The 24387-nt window shown below is 46.4% G+C and overlaps 1 protein-coding gene across 1 annotated transcript in view; it reads left to right on the top strand.

Moving 5' to 3' along the window:
* IL2RG (interleukin 2 receptor subunit gamma) overlaps window positions 1-21368 on the top strand; it is a 118902-nt gene extending 97534 nt beyond the window's left edge. The window contains exon 8 of the mRNA XM_069209387.1: window positions 14855-21368. Coding sequence (XP_069065488.1) covers window positions 14855-15199 — 345 coding nt within the window. The 3' untranslated portion in view covers window positions 15200-21368. The remainder of the gene's footprint in view (window positions 1-14854) is intronic.
* Window positions 21369-24387: the final 3019 nt, after the last annotated feature.

A 24387-nucleotide genomic window follows, 5' to 3' on the forward strand; every position in this document is an offset into this window, starting at 1 on the left:
TATGGCACATCTGTTCTCCTTCACCCCATACACCTCTGGGGGCTTAGTTCGTGTATAGGACCCCTTGGATCTCACTTCTGCTTTTAGGGAAGGATGGTGCATTCATGCTGGACTGGCCACACTGGACTTGAGGTTAGCAGACTCCTCGGCCTGCAACTCTAGGTCACTGGTTCTTAACCTGTGGTCCGGGGACCCCTGGGCGTCCACTACAGCTGTAACTGCTTAGAGAATTAGGTATTATTAACATATTAATAACGTGTATATAAATGAAGAAGCAAAATGTAAAACTGAAAACTTTTAAGTATTCTGTAAATATTTAGGAATTTGAAATTGGAGCCTAAAAATCAAGTTGGTATCCTCAGATTGATTCTTAGGAGCAGTGCAGGGGCATCACACAGAATATAGAATGGACGCTGGGAGGCCTAAACTTAATTTACAAAAGCTCCGACCTTCCCAGTATATCAATTTAGATTTTTAAAAATATTTATTTGATGAATGCCCGTTTCCATATTTGTGTGCATTATTTTGCTGTTGAATTCATCGACTTTGCTTAGCCCATGGTCCCCAAATCCCAATAATGGTTGAGTGGGGTGTCCACAGAAGTCCAAAGGTTTAGAACCACTACTATAGGTTAATAAAAAGGATTCCCCTGCACTTGGGAAGGAGCCCAGTTTGCACTGTCTGCCCTCGCCGGGCACCTGTTCAAGGTGCATGCCAGGGTGGTTACAGCGCTCAACCTAGACCACACCATCCTCTAGGCCAAGGATGGCAGAAGTGCCAACACATTGTTTTATTTCCTCAGTGTCTCTTCAAACATTTCCAGCTGCTGCTCACATTGTGCTGGTAAATGAGGTCTTTTAGGCGCTGGTTTGGTTTTCTAAGGAGTGTTAATGTTGGCTCATTACCAGTGAGATGCTCACATTTGCATTTGTAAGACTGTCTCTGCCCTCTCCTCCACTGAGCCAGCTCTTTATAAGAAAAAGGCAGAAATTCAGGAACTAAAGTGTTTTTTTTAATTTCCATCCAACCCAACAGCAAACCACGAGCTGTTGGCTAAAATGCCAGAAGTGGACCAAGGCGTCATCTATGACATGGCAGCTATGTTCTAATCTAGTCAATTTCAAAAGCTACAGGGTTCGCTCTTTCATTCACATCATGCATTAAATCAAGCTTTGGCAATGCAATTCATTTTGTCTTTTGTGGTGTTGACAGTTTTATTCCGAGCTTTGCTATTCAGCAGTGGTACATCGTGAGCAACCCTTCCTTATCACAAAGAATAAGTCAAGGACAGACGGAAGTCGCAGGAAGAATGTCACATGATTCTTTCATACATGCAGGCCAGGTAGGTACCGCACTGAGGAGGGAGTGAGAGGAGTTGAAGAACTGTTGTGTGATCTCTGTAAAGAGACATAAACCCACTTTTAAGACGTGTGGACACCACTCTTTGAAGGGAACTGCTTTATTAAGATGCTCTGTACCAACCCCTGAGCACCTCCTCTCATCACAGCCACTGCCTGCTTCTCCCAGACTTACACTCTAGAATCCTGCAGAGAAGCATCCGGTTGCCTAGATACCACATACCTCCCTCCTTTACTATTTACAAATTAATGCTTATAAACTGTACCTAATAACAACAATAGATAAATATGCATACATGTATTAACAATGTAGAGTGGTAATTATTGACATCCTGACAACACAACTGCCTGGAGATTATGCACATACATAATCTTTATGCACTCACTTTCCCACTTTTCTGCATTGGGCACAGACTCAGAAGATATATTGCTTTTTCTCATCTGTTCCTTCCACTTTGTACATTCCAGATCATTACATAATGTGACTCTTCTAATATTCCATCTTCTGTTGCCGTCTAATAATAAGCTATAACCGAACACCCTTTTCACCACCTTGGGTCGTGACCATTTCGACAAACAATATTTAGGACTACCCATATGAGAAGTCCATACCCAATTGCCTACCCTAAAACTCTGAGATGCATTCATCAACTTGTCATTGTGCCTGTCGACATATTTCTCTTGATACTTGCTCACTCTCTGCCACGTCTGACCTATCTTTGGTCATCCATAATGGTGTCACTTTTGTGCCCGCATGCCTGTTCTTCAATAAATAAAAAGGTGTTTCTTTTGTTGCTGAACATGGTGTGTTGCGATAACACCACAACATATCCTTGACTGCCTCTTTAGCATTTGCTCCACTCACCGCACTCAGTTGTACACATTCTTTTAGAACACAGTTAAACCTGTCAACAAGGCCATTTTCTCTAGGGTGATATACTGCTGTTCTGTGGTGAGTAACTCCCACCCATCTCAGGAACTTTTCAAATTCATCAGCAGTGAATTGTGGTCCACTGTCAGTAACTATACTCCCGGGGTAACCCTCTCTCCTGAACACTTCCTCGCACACACTTATTACGATGTATGCTGTAATTTCACTGGCAAAGGCCACTTCCGGCCATTTAGAGTAATAGTCTATTAAAACAATAGCCTATTTCCCTTCTATGCCTTTGCCACTAAATGGCCCACATATATCCATGGCTAATTTCTGCCAAGGTTTCTCTGGTAATTCTGTGTGTGATATAGCAGACTCCTCAGACTTGTGGGATTTGTCACTACACATACATGCTTCGCAATGACGCACAAACCTTTCAATATCTCTATCCATGCCCAACCACCAAAAATCAATGTGAGCCCTTCTTTTCATGCTTTACATGCCACAGTGGCCTTCATGAAGCAATTCCTGCAATCTAGGTTTTAAACTAGTGGGCACCAGCAGCCTTCCAGTTCTCAAAATACCGTCTACTGAGAACAATTCAGACCGTATCATCCTATAGAGCCCAAATTCCCTCCTTACATTTCCTGCCTGACTAGAACTGCTGGAGAAACACATCCTAAGTTGTTTCGAAACCTCATCCTGTTTAATAGCTTGTTTCCACCCTTCTTCCTTTATTGCTCCCACAAAAAACCCAGACACACTTGTGACTAACCATTTCTCATCCTTGTCCATATTTCCATCTTCTTCCTTGTCTTGCAACGGTAACCTAGATAGACAATCTGCATTCCAATTTTTATTACCTGGAACATATTTGAGCGCAAAGATATACCCTTGTAGCCGGTAAATCCACTTGGCAATCCTCGGGGTAGCTCGTTCAGCTCCTTTTGTGGTGAATATATATCGATTAAACGCAACTCAAAAACAATTCCCCAGATATATGTTCTAAAATGGTTTGCACCCCACCAACATGCCAATGCCTCTCTTTCGACCACAGAATATGTTGCCTCTGCACCTTTTATTGTTTGAGAAATAAAAGCTACTGCTTGCTCTTGTCCTTTCTTCTTTGGATCAAAATGGCACCCAAAGCACAAGCATCAACCACAATTATTGTGTCATCCTTAGGATCCAAAGGTTTTAAGGCCACAGCCTCCATCAAACGGTAATTGGCATTCAGGTATCCACTCAAATTCCACACCCTTCTTCATTAATTCCCTTAAGACTTGTGCCTTGTCAGCGAAATTCTGCACAAACTTCGAAGAGTACTCTAGCTACCCAGTAGCAACTTAAGAATTTGGGGCCCCAAGACAAATATATTTCAGCAGTTTTTCTTTGACCCCCTTTATAGATGACTGAATGTATGACATCATGCTTGCTTGAATTAGCAGACATGGGTAGTAAAATTCAAAATAGATGCAAACGTGAGGCCCCAAAAACACCTTACCCCGAGCCCCAAAAATCCTTAAGATGACACTGGTGCAGCCCTAAGACAGCTGCAGCAATCGGTGCTTAATTTGAGCCGGAGGTTGCCCGTGAGAGCCAGCGGGACTGGCACTTTTTCCTCATTAGTTATTGGCCAATAGGTGGAAAGGCACGCAAAGGCCTGATTACGCAAAGGCACGCAAAGGCCTGATGCATCTGTTTGTGCATGGGTCGGAGTTATGAATTGAGTCTTATATAACATTTAAGATAATTATCGGATGCGTTAATTAACTCAACCGTCATTACATTTCGACAGCTTAAACCTACCGAAATTTTACAGTGGAAAAGCATACGCGATTTACCATATTATGCAGATTTTTGTACTTTAAACACCAAAATCTGCATGTTATTCCCCTCAAACTCATGATGGGTGCTATTTATCGCACCCTGAGGTATTGCTAATTACCAGGTGTCATAAAAACCACCTAAAGTCGCAATCAGGGCCCTAAGGGCGAAGAATGAGAACCTGCAAAAGTAAAGTAAAAGGGCAGAATTGAAGAGGCCTGAGGTGACTTGAACAAGACTCTGATATGTATTCGGCACGCAGACATTTAATAACGCCGGGTGTATACAAATGGACATTGCCAGTCATTCTGTTGCCAGTTAGGCACTGGCACCACTCTAGCCTGGCATTTGTTGCTGTCACTACCACTACTTGTGAAGAGTGGGTGGCAAAGTGAAACTGAGCTTAAGTTCTGCTGCTGCGGCCCCAGGCAGAACCAGCTCAGCCCCCCACCTGCCCCCCTCCTCGCCCATCCTGTTCTTCCCTCTCTCTGCTGGCTCCACCGCGCCTCTCTAAGAGCCGATTCACAAAGGGAAACTCAGGCCCATATTTATACTTTTTGATGCAACACTGCACAAACGCAGTTTTACATAAAAAAATATAGCGCCGGCTTGCGTCATTCCAGAGCCGGGCACCAAATTTATGAGTGGGCTAACATCTGGGAAAATGACATTCACCGGGTGGGGCTGGTGGTATGGGGGGAGGGGGTTTTGCACAAACAAATGGCGCTCGGCTGGTTAGAGGCAAAAAAAAAATACCTTTAACCAGCCTAGCGTCATTTCCTGACTCAAAACCATCCATACCACATGACTCCTGTCTTAGAAAAGACAGGAGTCATGCCTACCACCCCAATGGCCAGCACAGGGGACCAGGGTCCCCTGAGCATGGCCACTGCAACCAGTGCCATACGGGGGCCCATTTCAGGGCCCCAATTGGCACTTAATTTTTGTTTTTAAATACCTACCTCTGCTTACCCTACTTACCTGGGATGTGGTCCCCCACCCTCTGGTGTCCCTCTGGTGTGGGTGGGGGTGTTCCTGGGGCGGGCACCTGTGGGCTCTTTCCATTGTGTTTGACCATGGAAATGGGTCCACAGGTCCCCTAACGCCTGCCCTGATCCAGGTGTTAAATAATGGCGCTAAGAAGGCTTAGCACCATTATTTAGGCCCGCCTTCCTCCCGTGCACCATTTTTCCATGGGAGGATAAATAAGGCGCTAGAGGCTTTGAGTCATTTTTTGGACAGGAACGCCTACCTTGCATCTCATTGACGCAAGGTGGTTTCACACATCCAAGAACTAACTTTAACTCCAATATTTTGACGCTAGACGGGTCTAGCTTCAGAATATAAATATGGAGTTAGGTTTGCGCTGAATTAGCGTAAAAAAATGACGCTAATTCAGCATAAAGAAAGTATAAATATGCCCCTTAGTCTGAAGTCTACGTTTAGACCTAAAGCCTAAGTGTAGACCTGAAGTCTAAATTTCAACCTGAAGTCTAAATTTAGACTTTGGGTATAAACTTAAACTCCAGGTCTAAACTTAGATTTCAGATCTAAACTTTGACTTTAGGACTGCCTTACTTTTAGTGACTCACCGGCGGAGCAGGCTGCACATCCATATCTACAAGGCAATGCAAAGCCACTCTGTGTAGCTTTTCATGGCTTTGTAGATATGGAGTACAGCAACGCAGCACAAATTGCAGCATCGCCTTACTTTTTCTTCAGGGAGGTGTTTCCATGGGTTTTGCATGGGTGTTCCCACGCAGCATCCATGGATTTTGACGCATTCCCGGATTTACAAGGTTTTGTAAACCTGGGAATGCGTCAAAAGCCTACACCGCCCCAGGGGTGGCGTAAGAGTGACGCAACGTAGAGAAATATCTATTTCTACCTGAATCTTCCTCTTCCTATGCGTGCAGCATTCTGTGGCCCACAGATAAAGAAGAAAAAGGCCTCCATTGATTGTTATGGGCAGGAAGGTGCCCCCTCTTGCACAAAAACAATCATCCCCATGGTGCCGGGGTGCCTGCGTTGGCGCATGGCCGCAATTTCAGCGCCAGTGCAGGGGGAGAGGACAGAAATGCGCCGTATCTTCAGGTTTACGTTTACCTTTGTGAATCAGGGCCTGAGAGCATGAGCCTCTAACCCGCACCATTACTCGATGGTGGGCCTGTGACCACATCTCCTGCGCGCAGAGGCAGCGTGTGAAAAGGATACATGCCTGGTCTGTGCTCCACTTCCGGCTTCTAGTGTGTTTCACCCACTTCCTGTCGAACATTGTGTGTGCTACGACAGCTTCGAGCCCTGTGAGAGGCTCTTGAGAAGGGTGCTGCACAATGAGGAAGAGAGACAACAAGTAGAAGTGCATTAGTGCAAGAGACAGCTTTGGAAACCGAGACGCTTCACTTGTGCACACACCCGAGTGAAAGGCTAGAAGTGAACAGCACATATTACCCAAGCTATAGAGGGGCAGCAGTGCACAACACTGGATTCTGGACACACTAGTGCACTAGTGCATATTGCAGAATTGTGGATACACAAGGACGTAAGTGCTTCCTAACGAATTGTGTACAAAATAGTGTGAATCACCAAATTCTGGATACACAAGGGCACTATTATGTATTTTCGAACTGTGGTTGCACAAGAGCACTGGTGCACATTGCAGAATTGTGGATCCAGACTGCAGTTAATGCTTAATAATGAACTGTGGTTTCACAAGAGCACTGGTACATATTACTGAATTGTGAATACAAACATCCATTGAGCCTTTTAATGAACTGTGGACGCAGAAGGGCGCTAGTGCACGTTACTGACGTGGATCCAGACTGGAATGAATGCTTAATAATGAACTTTGGGGGCAGACGGGCACTAGTGCATATTACTAAGTTGTGTACTCAGACAGCCATTTAGTACTTTTCAAAGAATTCTGGATGAAAGATGCCACTAGTGCATATCGAGGAGCCACGAACAGAGGGCACTAGTGAATATTATTGAACTATATATGGGTGCAGTAGGACACTACTGTGTATTAATGAATTGTGGATCCAGAAGGGCACCAGGGCATTTTATTAACTTGTGGATGCACAAGGACACTAGTGCACATTAATAGTGGATAAAAAAAAGCAGTAATCCATATCATTGAATGGTGGATGCAGAATGGCACTATTGTACATTTTTTAATAGAGAACAATGGATATAGAGATGCACTAGTGCACGTTAATGAATCATGGCTTCAGAAAGGTAGTGGTGTATATGAAATGTGGATGCAGAAGTTCAATATGGCATGTTACTGAATTGTGCATGCAGAAGGGCACTAGTGCATATTATTATTGGATGGATGCACAAAGGAATTAGTGCATACTACTGAAGTGTGGATGCACAAGGGCACTATCCCTTATTATTAAATGGTGAATATACAAGGGCACTAGTGCACATTAAGGAATTGGAAATACAGAAGGACACTAGTGCACAATAATGAATTGTGCATGCAGAAGGGCATTAGTGCATATTATTATTGGGTGGATGCACAAGAGAATTAGTGCATATTACTGAAGTGTGGGTGCACAAGGGCACTATCCCTCATTATTAAATGGTGAAGGTACGAGGGCACTAGTGCACATTAATGAATTGTGGATACAGAAGGGCACTAATGTGCATCAATGAATTGTGGCTGCAGAGGGGCATTACTGCACATCAATGAATTCTGGATGCAGAAGGGCACTAGTGCACATTAATAATTATGAATACAGAAGGACACTCGTGCACAATAATAATTATGAATGCAGAAGGGCACTAGTGCACATTAATGAATTGTGGGTACAAAGGGCACTAGTGCACATTAATGAATTGTGGATGCAGAAGGGCACTAGTGCACATTGATGAATTGTGGATGCAGAAGGGCACTAGTGCACATTAATGAATTGTGGATGCAGAAGGGCACTAGTGCACATTAATGAATTATGGATGCAGAAGGGCACTAGTTGTGAGAAAGTAGCCTCTTTCTAGCCTTGTTACCCCCACTTTTGGCCTGTTTGTGAGTATATGTCAGGGTGTTTTAACTGTCTCACTGAGATCCTGCAAGCCAGGGCCCAGTGCTCATAGTGAAAACCCTATGTTTTCAGTATGTTTGTTATGTGTCACTGGGACCCTGCTAGTCAGGACCCCAGTGCTCATAAGTTTGTGGCCTATATGTATGTGTTCCCTGTGTGATGCCTAACTGTCTCACTGAGGCTCTGCTAACCAGAACCTAAGTGGTTATGCTCTCTCTTTACAAATTGTCACTAACAGGCTAGTGACCAATTTCACCAATTCACATTGGCATACTGGAACACCCTTATAATTTCCTAGTATATGGTACTGAGGTACCCAGGGTATTGGGGTTCCAGGACATCCCTATGGGCTGCAGCATTTCTTTTGCCACCCATAGGGAGCTCTGACAATTCTTACACAGGCCTGCCACTGCAGCCCGAGTGAAATAACATCCACGTTATTTCACAGCCATTTACCACTGCACTTAAGTAACTTATAAGTCACCTATATGTCTAACCTTTACCTGGTGAAGGTTGGGTGCAAAGTTACTTAGTGTGTGGGCACTCTGGCACTAGCCAAGGTGCCCCCACATCATTCAGGGCAAATTCCCCGGACTTTGTGAGTGCGGGGACACCATTACACGTGTGCACTATACATAGGTCACTACCTATGTATGGCGTCACAATGGTAACTCCGAACATGGCCATGTAACATGTCTAAGATCATGGAATTGTCACCCCAATGCCATCCTGGCATTGGGGAGACAATTCCATGATCCCCCGGGTCTCTAGCACAGAACCTGGGTACTGCCAAACTGCCTTTTCAGGGTTTGCACTGCAGCTGCTGCTGCTGCCAACCCCTCAGACAGGTTTCTGCCCCCCTGGGGTCCAGGCAGCCCTGGCCCAGGAAGGCAGAACAAAGGATTTCCTCTCTCCCTTTGGAAAAAGGTGTGAAGGCTGGGGAGGAGTAGCTTCCCCCAACCTCTGGAAATGCTTTGATGGGCACAGATGCTGCTCATCTCTGCATAAGCCAGTCTACACCGGTTTAGGGATCCCCCAGCCCTGCTCTGGCACGAAACTGAGCAAAGGAAAGGGGAGTGACCACTCCCCTGACCTGCACCTCCCAGGGGAGGTGCCCAGAGCTCCTCCAGTGTGCCCCAGACCTCTGCCATCTTGGAAACAGAGGTGTTGCTGGCACACTGGACTGCTCTGAGTGGCCAGTGCCATCAGGTGACGTCAGAGACTCCTCCTGATAGGCTCTTACCTGTGTTGCTAGCCTATCCTCCTTCCTAAGTAGCCAAACCTCCTTTTCTGGCTATTTAGGGTCTCTGCTTTGGGGAATCCTTTAGATAACGAATGCAAGAGCTCATCAGAGTTCCTCTGCATCTCTCTCTTCACCTTCTGCCAAGGAATCGACCGCTGACTGCTCAGGACTTCTGCAAAACCGCAACAAAGTAGCAAAGACGACTACTGCAACCTTATATCGCTGATCCTGCCGCCTTCTCGACTGTTTTCCTGGTGGTGCCTGCTGTGGGGGTAGTCTGCCTCCTCTCTGCACTAGAAGCTCCGAAGAAATCTCCCGTGGGTCGACGGAATCTTCCCCCTGCAACCGCAGGCAACAAAAGACTGCATCACCGGTCCTCTGGGTCCACTCTCAGCACGACGAGCGTGGTCCCTGGAACTCAGCAACTCTGTCCAAGTGACTCCCACAGTCCAGTGACTCTTCAGTCCAAGTTTGGTGGAGGTAAGTCCTTGCCTCCCCACGCTAGACTGCATTGCTGGGTACCGCGTGATTTGCAGCTGCTCCGGCTCCTGTGCACTCTTCCCGGATTTCCTTTGTGCACAGCCAAGCCAGGGTCCCCGACACATTAACCTGCAGTGCACAACCTCCTGAGTTGTCCTCCGGCGTCGTGGGATCTTCTTTTGTGACTTCGGGTGAGCTCCGGTTCACTCTTCTTCGTAGTGCCTGTTCCGGCACTTCTGCGGGTGCTGCCTGCTTCTGTGAGGGCTCTCTATCTTGCTGGGCGCCCCCTCTCTCTCCTCATGCAATTGGCGACATCCTGGTCCCTCCTGGGTCACAGCAGCATCCAAAAACCCTATCCGCAACCCTTGCAGCTAGCAAGGCTTGTTTGCGGTCTTTCTGCGTGGGAACACCTCTGCAAGCTTCTTCACGACATGAGACATCCATCCTCCAAAGGGGAAGTTTCTAGCCCTCTTCGTTCTTGCAGAATCCACAGCTTCTACCATCCTGTGGCAGCTTCTTTGCACCCTCAGCTGGCATTTCCTGGGCATCTGCCCAATCTCGACTTTGTCACGACTCCTGGACTTGGTCCCCATGTTCCACAGGTACTCTCGTCCAGAAATCCACTTTGGTTGCATTGCTGGTGTTGTTCTTTCTTGCAGAATTCCCCTATCACGACTTCTGTGCTCTCTGGGGAATATAGGTGCACTTTACACCTACTTTTCAGGGTCTTGGGGTGGGCTATTTTTCTAACCCTCACTGTTTTCTTACAGTCCCAGCGACCCTCTACAAGCTCACATAGGTTTGGGGTCCATACGTTATTCGCATTCCACTTTTGGAGTATATGGTTTGTGTTGCCCCTGTACCTATGTGCTCCTATTGCAATACATTGTAATTTTACACTGCTTGCATTACTTCCTTTTGCTATTACTGCATATTTTTGGTATTGTGTACATATATCTTGTTTATATTTGCCATCCTCATACTGAGGGTACTCACTGAGATACTTTTGGCATATTGTCATAAAAGTAAAGTACCTTTATTTTTAGTATATCTGTGTATTGTGTTTTCTTATGATATTGTGCATATGACACCAGTGGTATAGTAGGAGCTTTGCATGCCTCCTAGTTCAGCCTAAGCTGCTCTGCTAAGCTACCTTTTCTATCAGCCTAAGCTGCTAGACACCTCTTCTACACTAATAAGGGATACCTGGACCTGGTGCAGAGTGTAAGTACCCCTTGGTACCCACTACAAGCCAGGCCAGCCTCCTACATTGGTTGTGCAGTGGTGGGATAAGTACTTGTAACTGCTTACCACTTTGTCATATTGTACTTTTCATAAGAGAAAAATATACAAAACAAGTTCAGTGTATGTACACCTAACCAAAAAGTTTTGCTTTTCTCCTCTTACTCTATTTGCTAAGTGCTGAAAAGTACCTCTAAACTTTCAAAAAGTTCTAAAAAGTTGAAAAAGTTTTTTTTCTGTTTCCTTAAAAAGTTCTGAAACTTTTTCTTTCTTTTTCTGTCCCTTAAACCCTTTTCTATCATGTCTGGCACAGTTCCTACTCTTAATCTGGCCAGCACAGCTTATGATAACCTTAGTTGGAAAAATTTGAGGAGTCTCTCCATTGATAGAGGTTTAGGGGTAGGGAAGAATCCCTCTAGAGAATTGTTGATTAACATGCTCATTGAAAATGATAAGGCCTTAGCTGGCACATCAGTTGAGAAGTTAGCAGATGGTTCACACTCTGATTCTGGGGTAGCCCCAGTAAGAATTTTAGATGGTATTCTTTCCAACTTGCCCCTTAGCAGACCCCCTAGCATAACTGGTACTAATGTGAGCTCTCATCACAGAAGGGATGGCATTCCTTTAGGCCAGGTTGTTAGGGTGCCAACTGTTAGGGACAGGTCTCCTTCTGTTATTTCACATCATTCTTCTGTGTCAAAGCATGCCCAACCCACCCACCCTGATGACAGAATGTTAGAAAGGGAGCTCAATAGATTGAGAGTTGAAGAGACCAGGCTGAAGCTTAAACAGCAACAGCTGGCTCTAGACAGGGAATCTTTAGACTTAGAAAAAGAAAGACAGAAGTTGGGGTTTGGACCCCATGGTGGCAGCAGCAGTATTACAGATAGTAATCCTGTGAAAGAGCATGATTCTAGGAATCTGCATAAGATAGTTCCCCCTTACAAGGTGGGGGATGACATTAACAAGTGGTTTGCTGCACTTGAGAGGGCCTGTGTTGTACAGGGGGTCCCTCAAAGGCAGTGGGCTGCTATCCTATGGCTATCTTTCAGTGGAAAGGGTAGGGATAGGCTCCTTACTGTGAAGGAAAGTGATGCAAATAATTTTACAGTTTTGAAGAATGCACTCTTGGATGGATTTGGCTTAACCACTGAACAATACAGGATTAAGTTCAGAGAAACCAGAAAAGAGTCCTCACAAGACTGGGTAGACTTTATTGACTATTCAGTGAAGGCCTTGGAGGGGTGGTTACATGGCAGTAAAGTTTCTGACTATGGAAGCCTGTACAATCTAATCTTGAGAGAGCATATTCTGAATAACTGTGTGTCTGATTTGTTACACCAATATCTAGTGGACTCAGATCTGACCTCTCCCCTAGAATTGGGAAAGAAGGCAGACATTAATGCTTTGTGGATGCAGAAGAACACTAGTGCAGATTAATGAATTGTTGGTGCAAAGGGCACTAGTTCACATTAATGAATTGCGGATGCAGAAGAACACTAGTGCACATTAATACATTGTGGATACAAAAGGACACTAGTGCACATTAATAAATTGTGGATGCAGAAGGGCACTAGTGCACAATAATTAATGGTGGATGCAGAAGGGCACTAGTGCATATTATTATTGGATGGATGCACAAAGGAATGAGTGCATACTACTGAAGTGTGGATGCTCAAGGGCACTACCCCTTATTATTAAATGGTGAATATACAAGGGCACTAGTGCACATTAATGATCTGTGAATACAGAAAGATACTAGTGCACATTAATACATTGTGGATACAGAAGGACACGTGCATTGAGCATGCAGACGGCACTAGTGCATATTATTATTGGATGGATGCACAAGGGAATTAGTGCATACTACTGAAGTGTGGATGCACAAGGGCACTATCCCTTATTATTAAATGATGAATATACAAGGGCACAAGTGCACATTAATGAATTGGGAATACAGAAGAATACTAGTGCACAATAATAAATTGTGGATGCAGAATGGCACTAGTGCACATTATTACATTGTGGATACAGAAGGACACTAGTGCACAATGAATTGTGCATGCAGAAGGGCATTAGTGCATATTATTATTGGGTGGATGCACAAGAGAATTAGTGCATATTACTGAAGTGTGGGTGCACAAGGGCACTATCCCTCATTATTAAATGGTGAAGGTACAAGGGCACTAGTGCACATTAATGAATTGTGGATACAGAAGGGCACTAGTGTGCATCAATAAATTGTGGCTGCATAAGGGCATTAGTGCACATCAATGAATTCTGGATGCAGAAGGGCACATTAATAATTATGGATACAGAAGGGCACTAGTGCACATTAATGAATTGTGGATGCAGAAGGGTACTAGTGCACATTAATGAATTGTGGATGCAGAAGGGCACTAGTGCACATTAATGCTTTGTGGATGCAGAAGAACACTAGTGCACATTAATGAATTGTGGGTACAAAGGGCACTAGTGCACATTAATGAATTGCGGATGCAGAAGAACACTAGTGCACATTAATACATTGTGGATACAAAAGGACACTAGTGCACATTAATAAATTGTGGATACAAAAGGGCACTAGTGCACAATAACGAATGATGGATACAGAAGGGCACTAGTACACTGTAGGAAAGTGCCCTCTTTCTTGGCACGGTGACCCCCGTTTTCTGCCTGTTGTCAGTGTGTTTGACTGTGTTCACTGGGATGCCGCTAACCAGGACCCCGGTGATTATGCTCTCTCCCTTCAAACTTGGTTACTTTAACCACTTACACCCCACATTTGCCATACTGGTGCCCCCATGTAAGTCCCTAGCATGTGGTACCCAGGTACCCAGGGCATTGGGGTACCAGGGGATCCCCATGGGCTGCAGCATGTATTATGCCACCCATGGGGAGCCCATGCAAAGTGTTCTGCAGGTCTGCCATTGCAGCCTGCGTGAAAGAGTGCATGCACCCTTTTCACTACAGGTCACTCCACCAGGTCACTGTTAGTCACCCCTATGGCAGGCCCTCCTAGCCCAGAGGGCAGGGTGCAAGTACCTGTGTGTGATGGCACCCCTGCATGAGCAAAGTTGCCCCCACGAACTCCAGATCCATTTTCCTGGACTTCGTGAGTGGAGGGACGCCATTTTATGGGTGCACTTGACATAGGTCACTACCTATGTCAAGGTCCATGATGATAACTCTCAACCTAGGCATGTTTGGTATCATACCCTAATACTGTTGCCAGTATTGGAAGTATGATTCCATGCACTCTGGGGGCTCCTTAGAGGACCCCCAACATTGCTTCTACCAGTCTTCTGAGGTTTTCCGGGCAGCCCAAGCTGCTGCCACCCCACAGACAGGTTTCTGCCCTACTGCTGCTTGAGCAGCTCAAGCTCAGGAAGGCAGAACAAAGGATTTCCTTTGGGAGAAGGAAGTAACACCCTCTCCCTTTGGAAATAGGTGTTACATGGCTTGGCAGGAGTAGCCTCCCCAAGCCACTGATATGCTTTGAAGGGCACATTTGGTGCCTTCCGTGCATAAACCAGTCTACGCATTTATTTTTGAATTATGTGCAAAAGTAAAATTTTGCATATCAGAGTAGTCCGCTGTTCTAACTAGTATAAGCACTACATGTTTTGCTCATTAGTTATCAGGCTCAATGGGGCTTACTCAGGAACCCTATATATTGTTTCATAGCTAGAATGTGAAAAGTTATATATGATTAACACTGTTGCATTCTAGGTGTTCCTCAATTGTATGTCCACTCTAACTGTCCATCTCGGCTCTCTTCCAGGAGTGGACCGGGGTGCCTAAGGATGCTCTTGAGAGCCTGAAGCCTACCTTCAACGAAAGTATCTGTTATGTGAGCGAGCTTCCTCTGCACCAGGGCTCCGGGCAACCAAACGCCCATGTTCAGAAGACTTCGAGCACCTTCCCAAGAGCAACGTCCAGCACAAGAAACGCGTTCTTCCCAACACCAACCTCCATGGGGAACCTGTATACCAATACTCTGCATCAGCAAGTAGTGGGCACGAATGGATACATCACGCTCCAGCACTCTCTGCCTCATGCGCAAGCTTCTGCGTCGACTCGCAAATCCGAGCAGAGCTCCACGCATCCTAGGCCACAAGAGATCTAGTGCCAGCAACTCCTCTCATAGCACATAGATCCTAGCACATAGCACAGCCTCCTCCCTCCACCCTACCACCCCAGGCTTGCTTTCCTTGTCCTACACCGCCTTTCCATGGCTCAAGAGCTTTACTCCCTCTTGTCTTCTCCTGGCAGGGCTTCAGCCTTTGTTCACTCCCTCTACAACTTCAGTCTCCTATTCCTTCAGCCTCTCACATCAGTTAGCTATATTACTTCCTCTTCAGATCTCTCAACCTTCACGTGCACCTCACCCCCCCAACCTTCCTGGACTTGTTCGCCCTCATTCACTCTCATTCTTTCACTGTATATATTCAGCTCTATCTTACTAGCTATTTAGGCTCTTACCCCTTCTGGCCACATCCCTGTATGGTTTCTACCTTGACCAATCGTTGTAGGACTTGAGCTTCTCTCATCCAATCACTGTAGATTTTAGTGTACGCCTATTGGTTTCATCCAGTGCTTGCTCTGCCCCTGTGGGGCAGGATTCCAACTCCTCCTGTCCCTGTAAACCTGCAGACCTATTATCCAATGCATGTTTACCTCACGTCCTCTTATCCAATCACAGTTGGGCTTCATGTCCTTTCATCCTACCCCGCTGTCCTCATCTCCTCTTATCCAATCCCTGTGTGGCCTCACACCTTTTCATCTTACCTCTGTTGTCCTCACCTCCTCTTATCCAATCCCTGTGTGGCTTCACACCCTTTCATCCTACACCTGCTGTCGTCACCTCCTCTTATCCAATCCCTGTGTGGCTTCACACCCTTTCATCCTACACCTGCTGTCGTCACCTCCTCTTATCCAAACCCTTTGTGGCATCACACCCTTTCATCCTACACCTGCTGTCGTCACCTCCTCTTATCCAATCCCTGTGTGGCTTCACACCCTTGTATCCTACACCCGCTGTCCTCACCTCCTCTTATACAATTCCTGTGTGGCTTCACGCCCTTTGATCCTAACCGCTGCTGTCGTCACCTCCTCTTATCCAATCCCTGTGTGGCTTCACACCCTTTCATCCTACACCTGCTGTCGTAACCTCCTCTTATCCAGTACTGTGTGACTTCACACCCTTTCATCCTATCCCTGCTGTCCTCACTTCCTTTTATCCAGTACTGTGTGGCTTCACACCCTTTCATCCTACCCCTGCTGTCTTCACTTCCCCTTGTCCTGTTCCTTTCAGGATTCATCTCCTCTCAAGTGTTGGGCTTAAATCCTATTTCCCTAGCCCCATAGGGCCTCATCCTCTTTCATCCTAACCCATTTGCCCCATTTCCTCTTTTCCACTCGCTGTCTCCCTACACTTCCTCTCACCCACCCCTGTTTGCCTCATCTCCTTTTGTAATCCAATCCCTGGCAAGCTTCATCCCTTCTCACCCTACCCCTTTTGGCCTGCTCTCCTCTTGTTCCCTCCTTAAAGGTCTTCATGCCCTCTCACCCTAGCCCTGCAGCCTCATTTCCTTCTGTCCAATGTCTGTCAGATTTCATGTCCTCTCACCCTACCCCTGCTTGCCTGATATGCTCTTGTCCAATCCCTGAAGGTCTTCTTGCCCTCTCACCCTACCCCTGTTAACCTTGTATGCTCTTGCTCAATCTCTGAAGGTCTTCATACCCTCTCACCCTAACCCTGTTGGCCTGATCTCCTCTTGTCCAATCCGTGAAGCTCTTCATCCCCTCTCACCCTACCCCTGCTAGCCTGATATGCTCTTGCCCAATCCCATAAGGTCGTCCTGCCCTTTCACCCTATCCGATAGCCTCATTTCCTTTTCTCTCATCCCTGTCTGCCTTCATCCCACCAATCCTGCCCTTGTTGGCCTGGTATGCTCTTGCCTAATCCCTGAAGGCCGTCCTACCTTCTCACCCCAACCCTGTTGGCCTCATTTCCTTTTATCTGATCCCAGTAGGGCTCGTGAGAATTCTGCATGACCTCAAATGCAAGTCAATGGAAAATGTTTTCCTGCTTCCTTCCAGAAAATATGTCATGTCCATCTCTTCACAAAACTGATTACTGAGCCTAAGACACTCCCTCCTCCAGTGCAGGGAAGATCAACAGGTTGTACAGTGGGCCCTAGATTGACAGATGACTCACCTCTACTGGTCAGCAGTGGACTCACCTGTCCAGATCACCACGAGAGGCCCCAGTTTTCAGCATTGTTTGATTTTCTCAAATGAGCCCCAGTGGCGAGCTTCTAAAAAGGGTCCATTCTCTCTTGTAACCTATGAGAGGTTATTCAGGTAAAGCTGTGTCCCTGTATCTGCTGAGGATTCCCCTCCGGATCTCATGAGACGGTACAGCCTACAGCGTCCTGTTAGTATTAGGAAGATGAAAGGGTCCTATGGTCGTTTCATGCAAACTGTCAAGACACCCCACTTGGTACTCTAAGAGGCAAGATTGCCGTGCAAGAATAGGGGTATTTTTATAGCACGGCAGATATTCTGCCTGCCCCATTTGGAGTGTATACATGGCTGTGGAAACTGAGGGCCAGATTTAGAACTCAGCGGACAGGTTACGCAGTCACAACGGTGACGGATATCCCATCCGCCGAAATCTAAATCCCATTATATGGCCTATGCCGCTGAAATCTAAAACCCATTATATAGCCTATGGGATTTAGGTTTCGGCGGGCGGGATATCTGTCACCATTGTGACGGAGTAACCCGTCCACCAAGCTCTAAATCAGACACTAAGGGCCTGAATTAGAGTTTGGTGGACAGGTTACTCCATCAAAAAACCTGACAGAAATCCTGTCCACCGTACTATGATTCCCATAGGATATAATGCAATCGTAATACAGCAGACGGGATATCCGTCCAATAAACCCAAACTCTCGATCAGGCCCTAAGCAGGGCGGACGTTTGGCAGAGGGCATCTGTCAAACTCTATCTCAGAGCTCGACACACGAGGCCATCATTGGGAGTTTTACAGATTTTGGTGCAGGTCTATTGGGTGTCTTGAATCCCTGCACTCAAACCCCCCGGTTACGAGATTTGTCCCTGGACTGGTCAATAACCACATGAACCAAGAAAGACCGAGTCCTTTCACGAAGGCCAAGCCTCGATTTCAGGGATAGCCCACTAACATCTTCTACCAGCTCAGAGCACAGGGAGGGCCAGTGGGACCTGGGGGCGCAGCTTGTCCAGTCGGGGGGTCAAGGAGGCTGTAAGGGTTGGGTTGAGCCACCGGGAGGGTTGTATGGCCCTGCTGTGGTGCTAAGACCAGGTGTGTCCCCAGCCCTCTCCTCTGTAGCAGTTTCACCAGTGAACCAGGGCCTGATCTCGGGTCTGGAATTATCAGGTCAAGAGACCCCCGGGGACTTGGCATGACCCAGGGCTGTATCCCTCCGCTCCTAATAAGGGCCAGAAGTACTGTAAACCTCTGGGTGGGTGAGCCATGGTGAGGAGACACCTGTATTACTAGGACCCAAAGACTTGCCATAGTCATCTTCTGTGGTACTAGAAAGCTCTGCTCTCAGACACATCCTAAAATATCTCCAGTGTATTTCACGAGTGCTGGTTTTCTGATTACTGTTTCCGTGTTGTGTTTCAGTTTTGTAATCCGTGTAAACTCTGACTTACTCCGACACCAGTGAGCCATCATGATGGCTGAAGGAACTGTAATGTCAGATTATGGCCAAGGATGTCTCGTGCTCCCAGGGACACAAGGGACACTGACTGTGTTTATGTTGTAAAATAGCCGAAAAACGCCACTTTGCACTCATTCATGTTATCCAATCACAGGGCGCCATGTGGCAGAAACTAATGGAGACAAAGTCCGAGGGTAAGAGATCGCCTGACCCAGAGAGACAGTCAGAAGAGCTGTCTCTGCTGACTGTAAACCAGACGAGAGCTCGCAGCCCACGTGAGACAGAGAAGGGGGTAACATGCTGTCCTGAAGAGACTGCTTCACACACGACGTGGTGTCTCATAGAAGCTGCACTCAGAGACTGCAGGCGTGTGCGGAAGGAGAGACAGCCACATATGGCACGCCTACAGAGAGGGCGAGGGACTGTAATAAAGAGATTGTTAGAGAGCTGGATACTGACAGCCAATCAGAGACAATGACAGAACTGGGAACAGACAGAGAATGAGTACCAGTCACACAGAGAGACAGCCAGAGGGTGTGAGAGACTGACACGGAGACTGGATACTGACAGGTACCTGGAGCCGATAACAGGGAGAGAGAGAGAGAGACAGACAGACAGAGGGAGCCATAGATAAAAACTTACACTCAGAGACTGTCATCCACACAGAGACAGCCAGAGGGTGTGAGAGACTGACACATAAACTAGATATTGACAGGTACACAGAGCCAATGACAGAGAGAGAGGGGGGGAGAAAGAGACACATCGAGAGAGAGCTAGAAAGAAAGAAACAGAGAGTGAGTGGGAGGGAGAGATAGAAGCTGACAGTCACACAGAGACAGCCAGAGGGTGTGAGAGACTGACACATAAACTAGATGTTGACAGGTACACAGAGCCAATGACAAAGAGAGAAAGAGACAGAGAGAGAGAGAGGGAGAGAGACAGAGAGTGAGTGGGAGGGGGAGATAGATAGAAGCTGACAGTCACACAGAGACAACCAGGGGGTGTGAGAGACTGACACAGAGACCAGATACTGACAGGTACACTGAGCCAATGACAGAGAGAAAAAGAAACTGACAGTCAAAAGCTGCCAATTAAAGAGACAGCCGGAGAGAGTGAAGGATTGACACAGAGACTGCATTGAGATAGCTATAAAGGGTTAATGACAGAGAGAGAGACAGACAGACAGACACAGACTGACAACTAGACAGAGACAGCCTCAGACTGCCCCTTCCATGCACAGTAAACTAGCAAATCCTCCGACCAGAGGGGTGGGACGTTCATCTACAGTTAACAGTGTGCAAGTCACAAAACATCCATTCCAGGTGAAATTTTGTGTCGTTTATCTGCCGTACTCTGGGTCTGAAACAACATATTTAAATACAAAATTATTAAATTGTGTACATTTTAAATGTTGCACTGGCAAGATATCCTATCTGCTTTAATCTCTTGTTAAATACCGACAGAGGTTTTGTAATGTTTGTTTTATGCTGTTTTATTATTTCATGTCCATTGTTTAAAGGATGCCGAGACCTCTTCAGTGCCAGCTATTACTTATGAAATAAAATATTTGCTGTCAGGCGCTATACAAATGCAGGCAGTAGTAATAACCCTAGGCGCTATACAGATGCGTGTAGTAGTAATGACCCTTGGCGCTATACAAATGCAGGTAGTAGTAATGACTCTGGGCGCTTTACAAATGCAGGTAGTAGTAATGACCCTGGGCGCTATACAAATGCAGGTAGTAGTAATGACCCTGGGCGCTATACAAATGCAGGTAGTAGCACTGACTCTGGGCGCTTTACAAATGCACGTAGTAGTAATGACCCTGGGCGCTATACAAATGCAGGTAGTAGTAATGACCCTGGGCGCTATACAAATGCAGGCAGTAGTAATAACCCTAGGCGCTATACAGATGCGTGTAGTAGTAATGACTCTACGCGCTATACATATGGATGTAGTAGTAATGACCCTACGCGCAATACAAATGCAGGCAGTAGTAATGACCCTAGGCGCTGTACACATGCTGGCAGTAGTAATGGCCATAGCCCCTATACCATTGCAGGTAGTAGTAATGATCCTAGGTGCCATACAAGTGCAGGTAGTAGTCCTAGGCGCTATACAAATGCAGGTAGTAGTAATGACCCTTGGCGCTATACATATGCAAGCAGTAGTAATGACTCTGGGCGCTATACATAGGCAGGCAGTAGTAATGGTCCTAGACGCTATACAAATGCAGGTAGTAGTGATGGTTCTAGGCGCTATACAAATGCAGGTAGTAGCGATGGTCCTAGGCGCTATACAAGGTAGTAGTAATGACCCTGGACGCTATACAAATGCAGATAGTAGTCATGATCGTGGTGACATTCAGTTTATGACCTTCCATTTCCGTGCAACGCTGCAGTACTGAAGACTTTTAAATCACATAAGACATAGCTAACAACCTCTGCATTTGCATATTTGTGTTGTCAATGTTTACTGGATGATATGCGCTTGTTGTTCGATGGAAGTCATTATCCTTTATTTTTGTATTTTTATTTGCAAGGCAGCTGCTGACAATAAAAAACTAATAACCAGAGGCCACCATTGCTGTCGCGACAGTCTCTGTTCCTGGCGCAAGAGAGGTCAGGGGTCGATTCAACGTGGTCAGGAGTCAGACTTGGGGGTCACCGTGCGGCTATGCCAAGGTGGTGGGGTGCAGAGTCTTCCATTGACAGTCTGAGAAGCCAGAACTGAATTTCTGATTTATTGATGAGTTGAAAGGGTGGTAAGAAAGCCCAGCCGGGCCCACTCCATGTCACGATACTGGGCCAAAGTTAAGACCAGATTTACAAGACATAGCGCCTCGTAGTGCCACACCGGCGTCATGTTTTCTACTCTAATGTGCCATTTAGGAGGCCATTCCCCTTTGTCATATTTACAAAGTGCGTTGCACCACTTTGCGTCAGGCACAATGTATACAAGGGGGGCATGCCCCCGCAGGGAGGCCCGTAAAAATGGCGTAGTGAAATTTACAACATTTCACTGCACCATTTTTAGTGTAATTTTTAATGCCTGCTAAGAGCAGACCTTAAAATGACGCACCCACTACTTTCAATGGGCCTCCCTTTACTTTGCAGATTTAGCGCCACAGTTTATGGTACTAATCCTGCTAAGTATCACAATAGCATCATAAATTTTGACGCTATTGTCCTAGCGTGCACCATGGTGTGGCGTGTGAGCCATGGTGTGCTGTATTGTAAATGCGGTGCATGCATGGTGCCGTTTAATGCCAGTAGGGGGGGACACAAGAAAAGTGGCGCATCACACCTGATGCTCTACTTTGTTGTAAATCTGGCTAATGCGCTGCGCGAAAGGGAGAGACCAGAACAGCACCTTAGCTGTTAACTTACAGCGCTGTTTTCCTCTCTTCCTGCATCGGTGCACTTTAGGCTGCGTTACGCCAACACACAGCTGCAGCACAGTGCAAAGGTGTCTGCGTCCTGTCGAGTATAGGATTTGTACAGATTAGGGACCCTTCCCGTACAAAAAATGTTGGCCATATTCATCGCTATTTTACGCACCGCAGCGAGACACCTTGCTGCGCTGCGGGGAAGGGAGAGAGCAGGATCGTGCGGTATCTATTATGATATGGCGCAGTCCTGCTCTCTGCCTGCACTGGCGTACAGCGTGCTGCCTAGCGCCAACACAGGCTCCCTTGCACCCTGGTGAACGAGTGCCTGCTTTACAGGCAGCATTTGTTTTCTGCAGAAAAGGAAACTTCCTGCCCAAAAAACAGTGTTTGGGGCTTTTCTATCTTCCTACGTGTGCTGCATTCTGCAGCACATTTACAAAGAGAAAATAAGGAGGATAAGGAAAGCTATTTCTCCTTATTACGCCTCCCTTGGGAAGGCATAGCATTCTGACCGTTCCCAGGTCTACCAGTGTTGGTAAATCTGGGAATACTTCAGAATTCATGGGTGGATACGTGGGAGCACCCACACGCCACCCATGGAGCACCTCCCTGGGCAGCGTAACGCAAGGCAGCGACTTGTGCTGTCCTGCATTACCGCAGCTTTACCAAGCACCGCCAGGCCGGGGAAGGAGGCCTTGCGTGGCTTGGTAAATCTCATTGTATGTTTAGCAGTTGCAGAAGGGCGATGCAAGACGTTGCTAAATATGTCACTATGTTTTAACACGTTTCCCACTTTGTACGTGTGCAGCGCAGCTCACATGCAGCGTTAGGGAAAGGGGGAGAATGTAGAGCTTTGAAACCTGCAGTTAACCCTGCCTCAAGGAGCCTTAAGGTTTTGGAGCGAATCCCTGTCTACAATTGTTAGTATATAGCGATTTGCATTCAATCTCATGGGTGGTTGATGGGACAGTCATGTACCACCCATGGAACGCACCCCTGACAGACAGTAGCTTAAAGCAGCACTTACAGCAACTTCGGGTAACTTTTAGCCAACTTTCCAACACAAATCCTGATTTCTGTTGTAAAGTAAATACCACCACAAACAATGCTTTGTGCCAGGATTACGTTACAAAAGTAAGTTTGAGGGTTGGTTAAGGGGTGTGTACGAGGGTGGTGCTTTCTGTTTTAATTTTTAATCAGACAGAACAATGCTGTGAGAGGGGAGGTGGATGGAGAGGATCTGAGGGGTTAGTTTTGAAGTGACAGGAGGATGGAGGAGTCAAGGGCACAGAACTTCCCCGTTACATGCAGTAAGCTGGGCTGCCGGCACCAGACTTTGGCCAGCAGGACACTCGGATGTGAGTCCACCATACAGAGCAGTGGGGCCTCTCAGCTGCTCCCCGGGTCTGCTATCAGTCCAGGGATGCTCCACGTGAAATAAAACGTTTTACCAGCCAACTCTGGTTTAAACGTTTGTTGCTGTCTTTTTCACATAATTTGCCAATGGCTGTCAGTGTAAAATACTTAGGGCTTGATTTAGATATTGGCAGATGAGTTACTCTGTCACAACGGTGATGGATATCCTATCCACCAAAATCTAAATGCCATCATCTCAAACATCTGTTTATTGGTATTTTCAATGTACTATAAACATTAGAATTTACATCAGCAATAGGATAACACATTTGTGCAATTACACGGAACTGCTTACGCACAACGAAGAACGGTAAGCGTCAGCCAGCTGATAACCAACCCTCCAATCAACGTATCCAGCCTCAATGTACCCAATTGTCACATAGTGTAGGAATAACAGACATTACAATTCGAACAAGAGGGTTCATAGCATAGAACTCTAAGTCCTGTAGACACCTTGAAGGAGAGCCAATATCTACCTGTCTCTTCAAACCATACCGGAGGATCAGTGTGCCCGTACAATGGTTCGCTGGCAGATACATAGTTGTAGCTCCCCACAGACAAAAATAATAAACATAAACAAGAACAGCCGTTGGAGTGCTATATGTGCAGTCTATAAGTTGTGGTTTAAGCATGCCACCGGAGGTGCGGGAATCACTTCGTGTTATCCTTCCATACCAGTATAGGACGGGATTGCATGCAAGCCATAGATATTTGCCACCTTGATGACATTCGGCTCCCTTTACCGCACCAGGACCGGGCCGGACTCTCAGGCACTAACCTTCCGTCACTCAC

The sequence above is a fragment of the Pleurodeles waltl genome, chromosome 2_1 (assembly GCF_031143425.1).
Source record: "Pleurodeles waltl isolate 20211129_DDA chromosome 2_1, aPleWal1.hap1.20221129, whole genome shotgun sequence".
NCBI lineage: Eukaryota > Metazoa > Chordata > Amphibia > Caudata > Salamandridae > Pleurodeles > Pleurodeles waltl.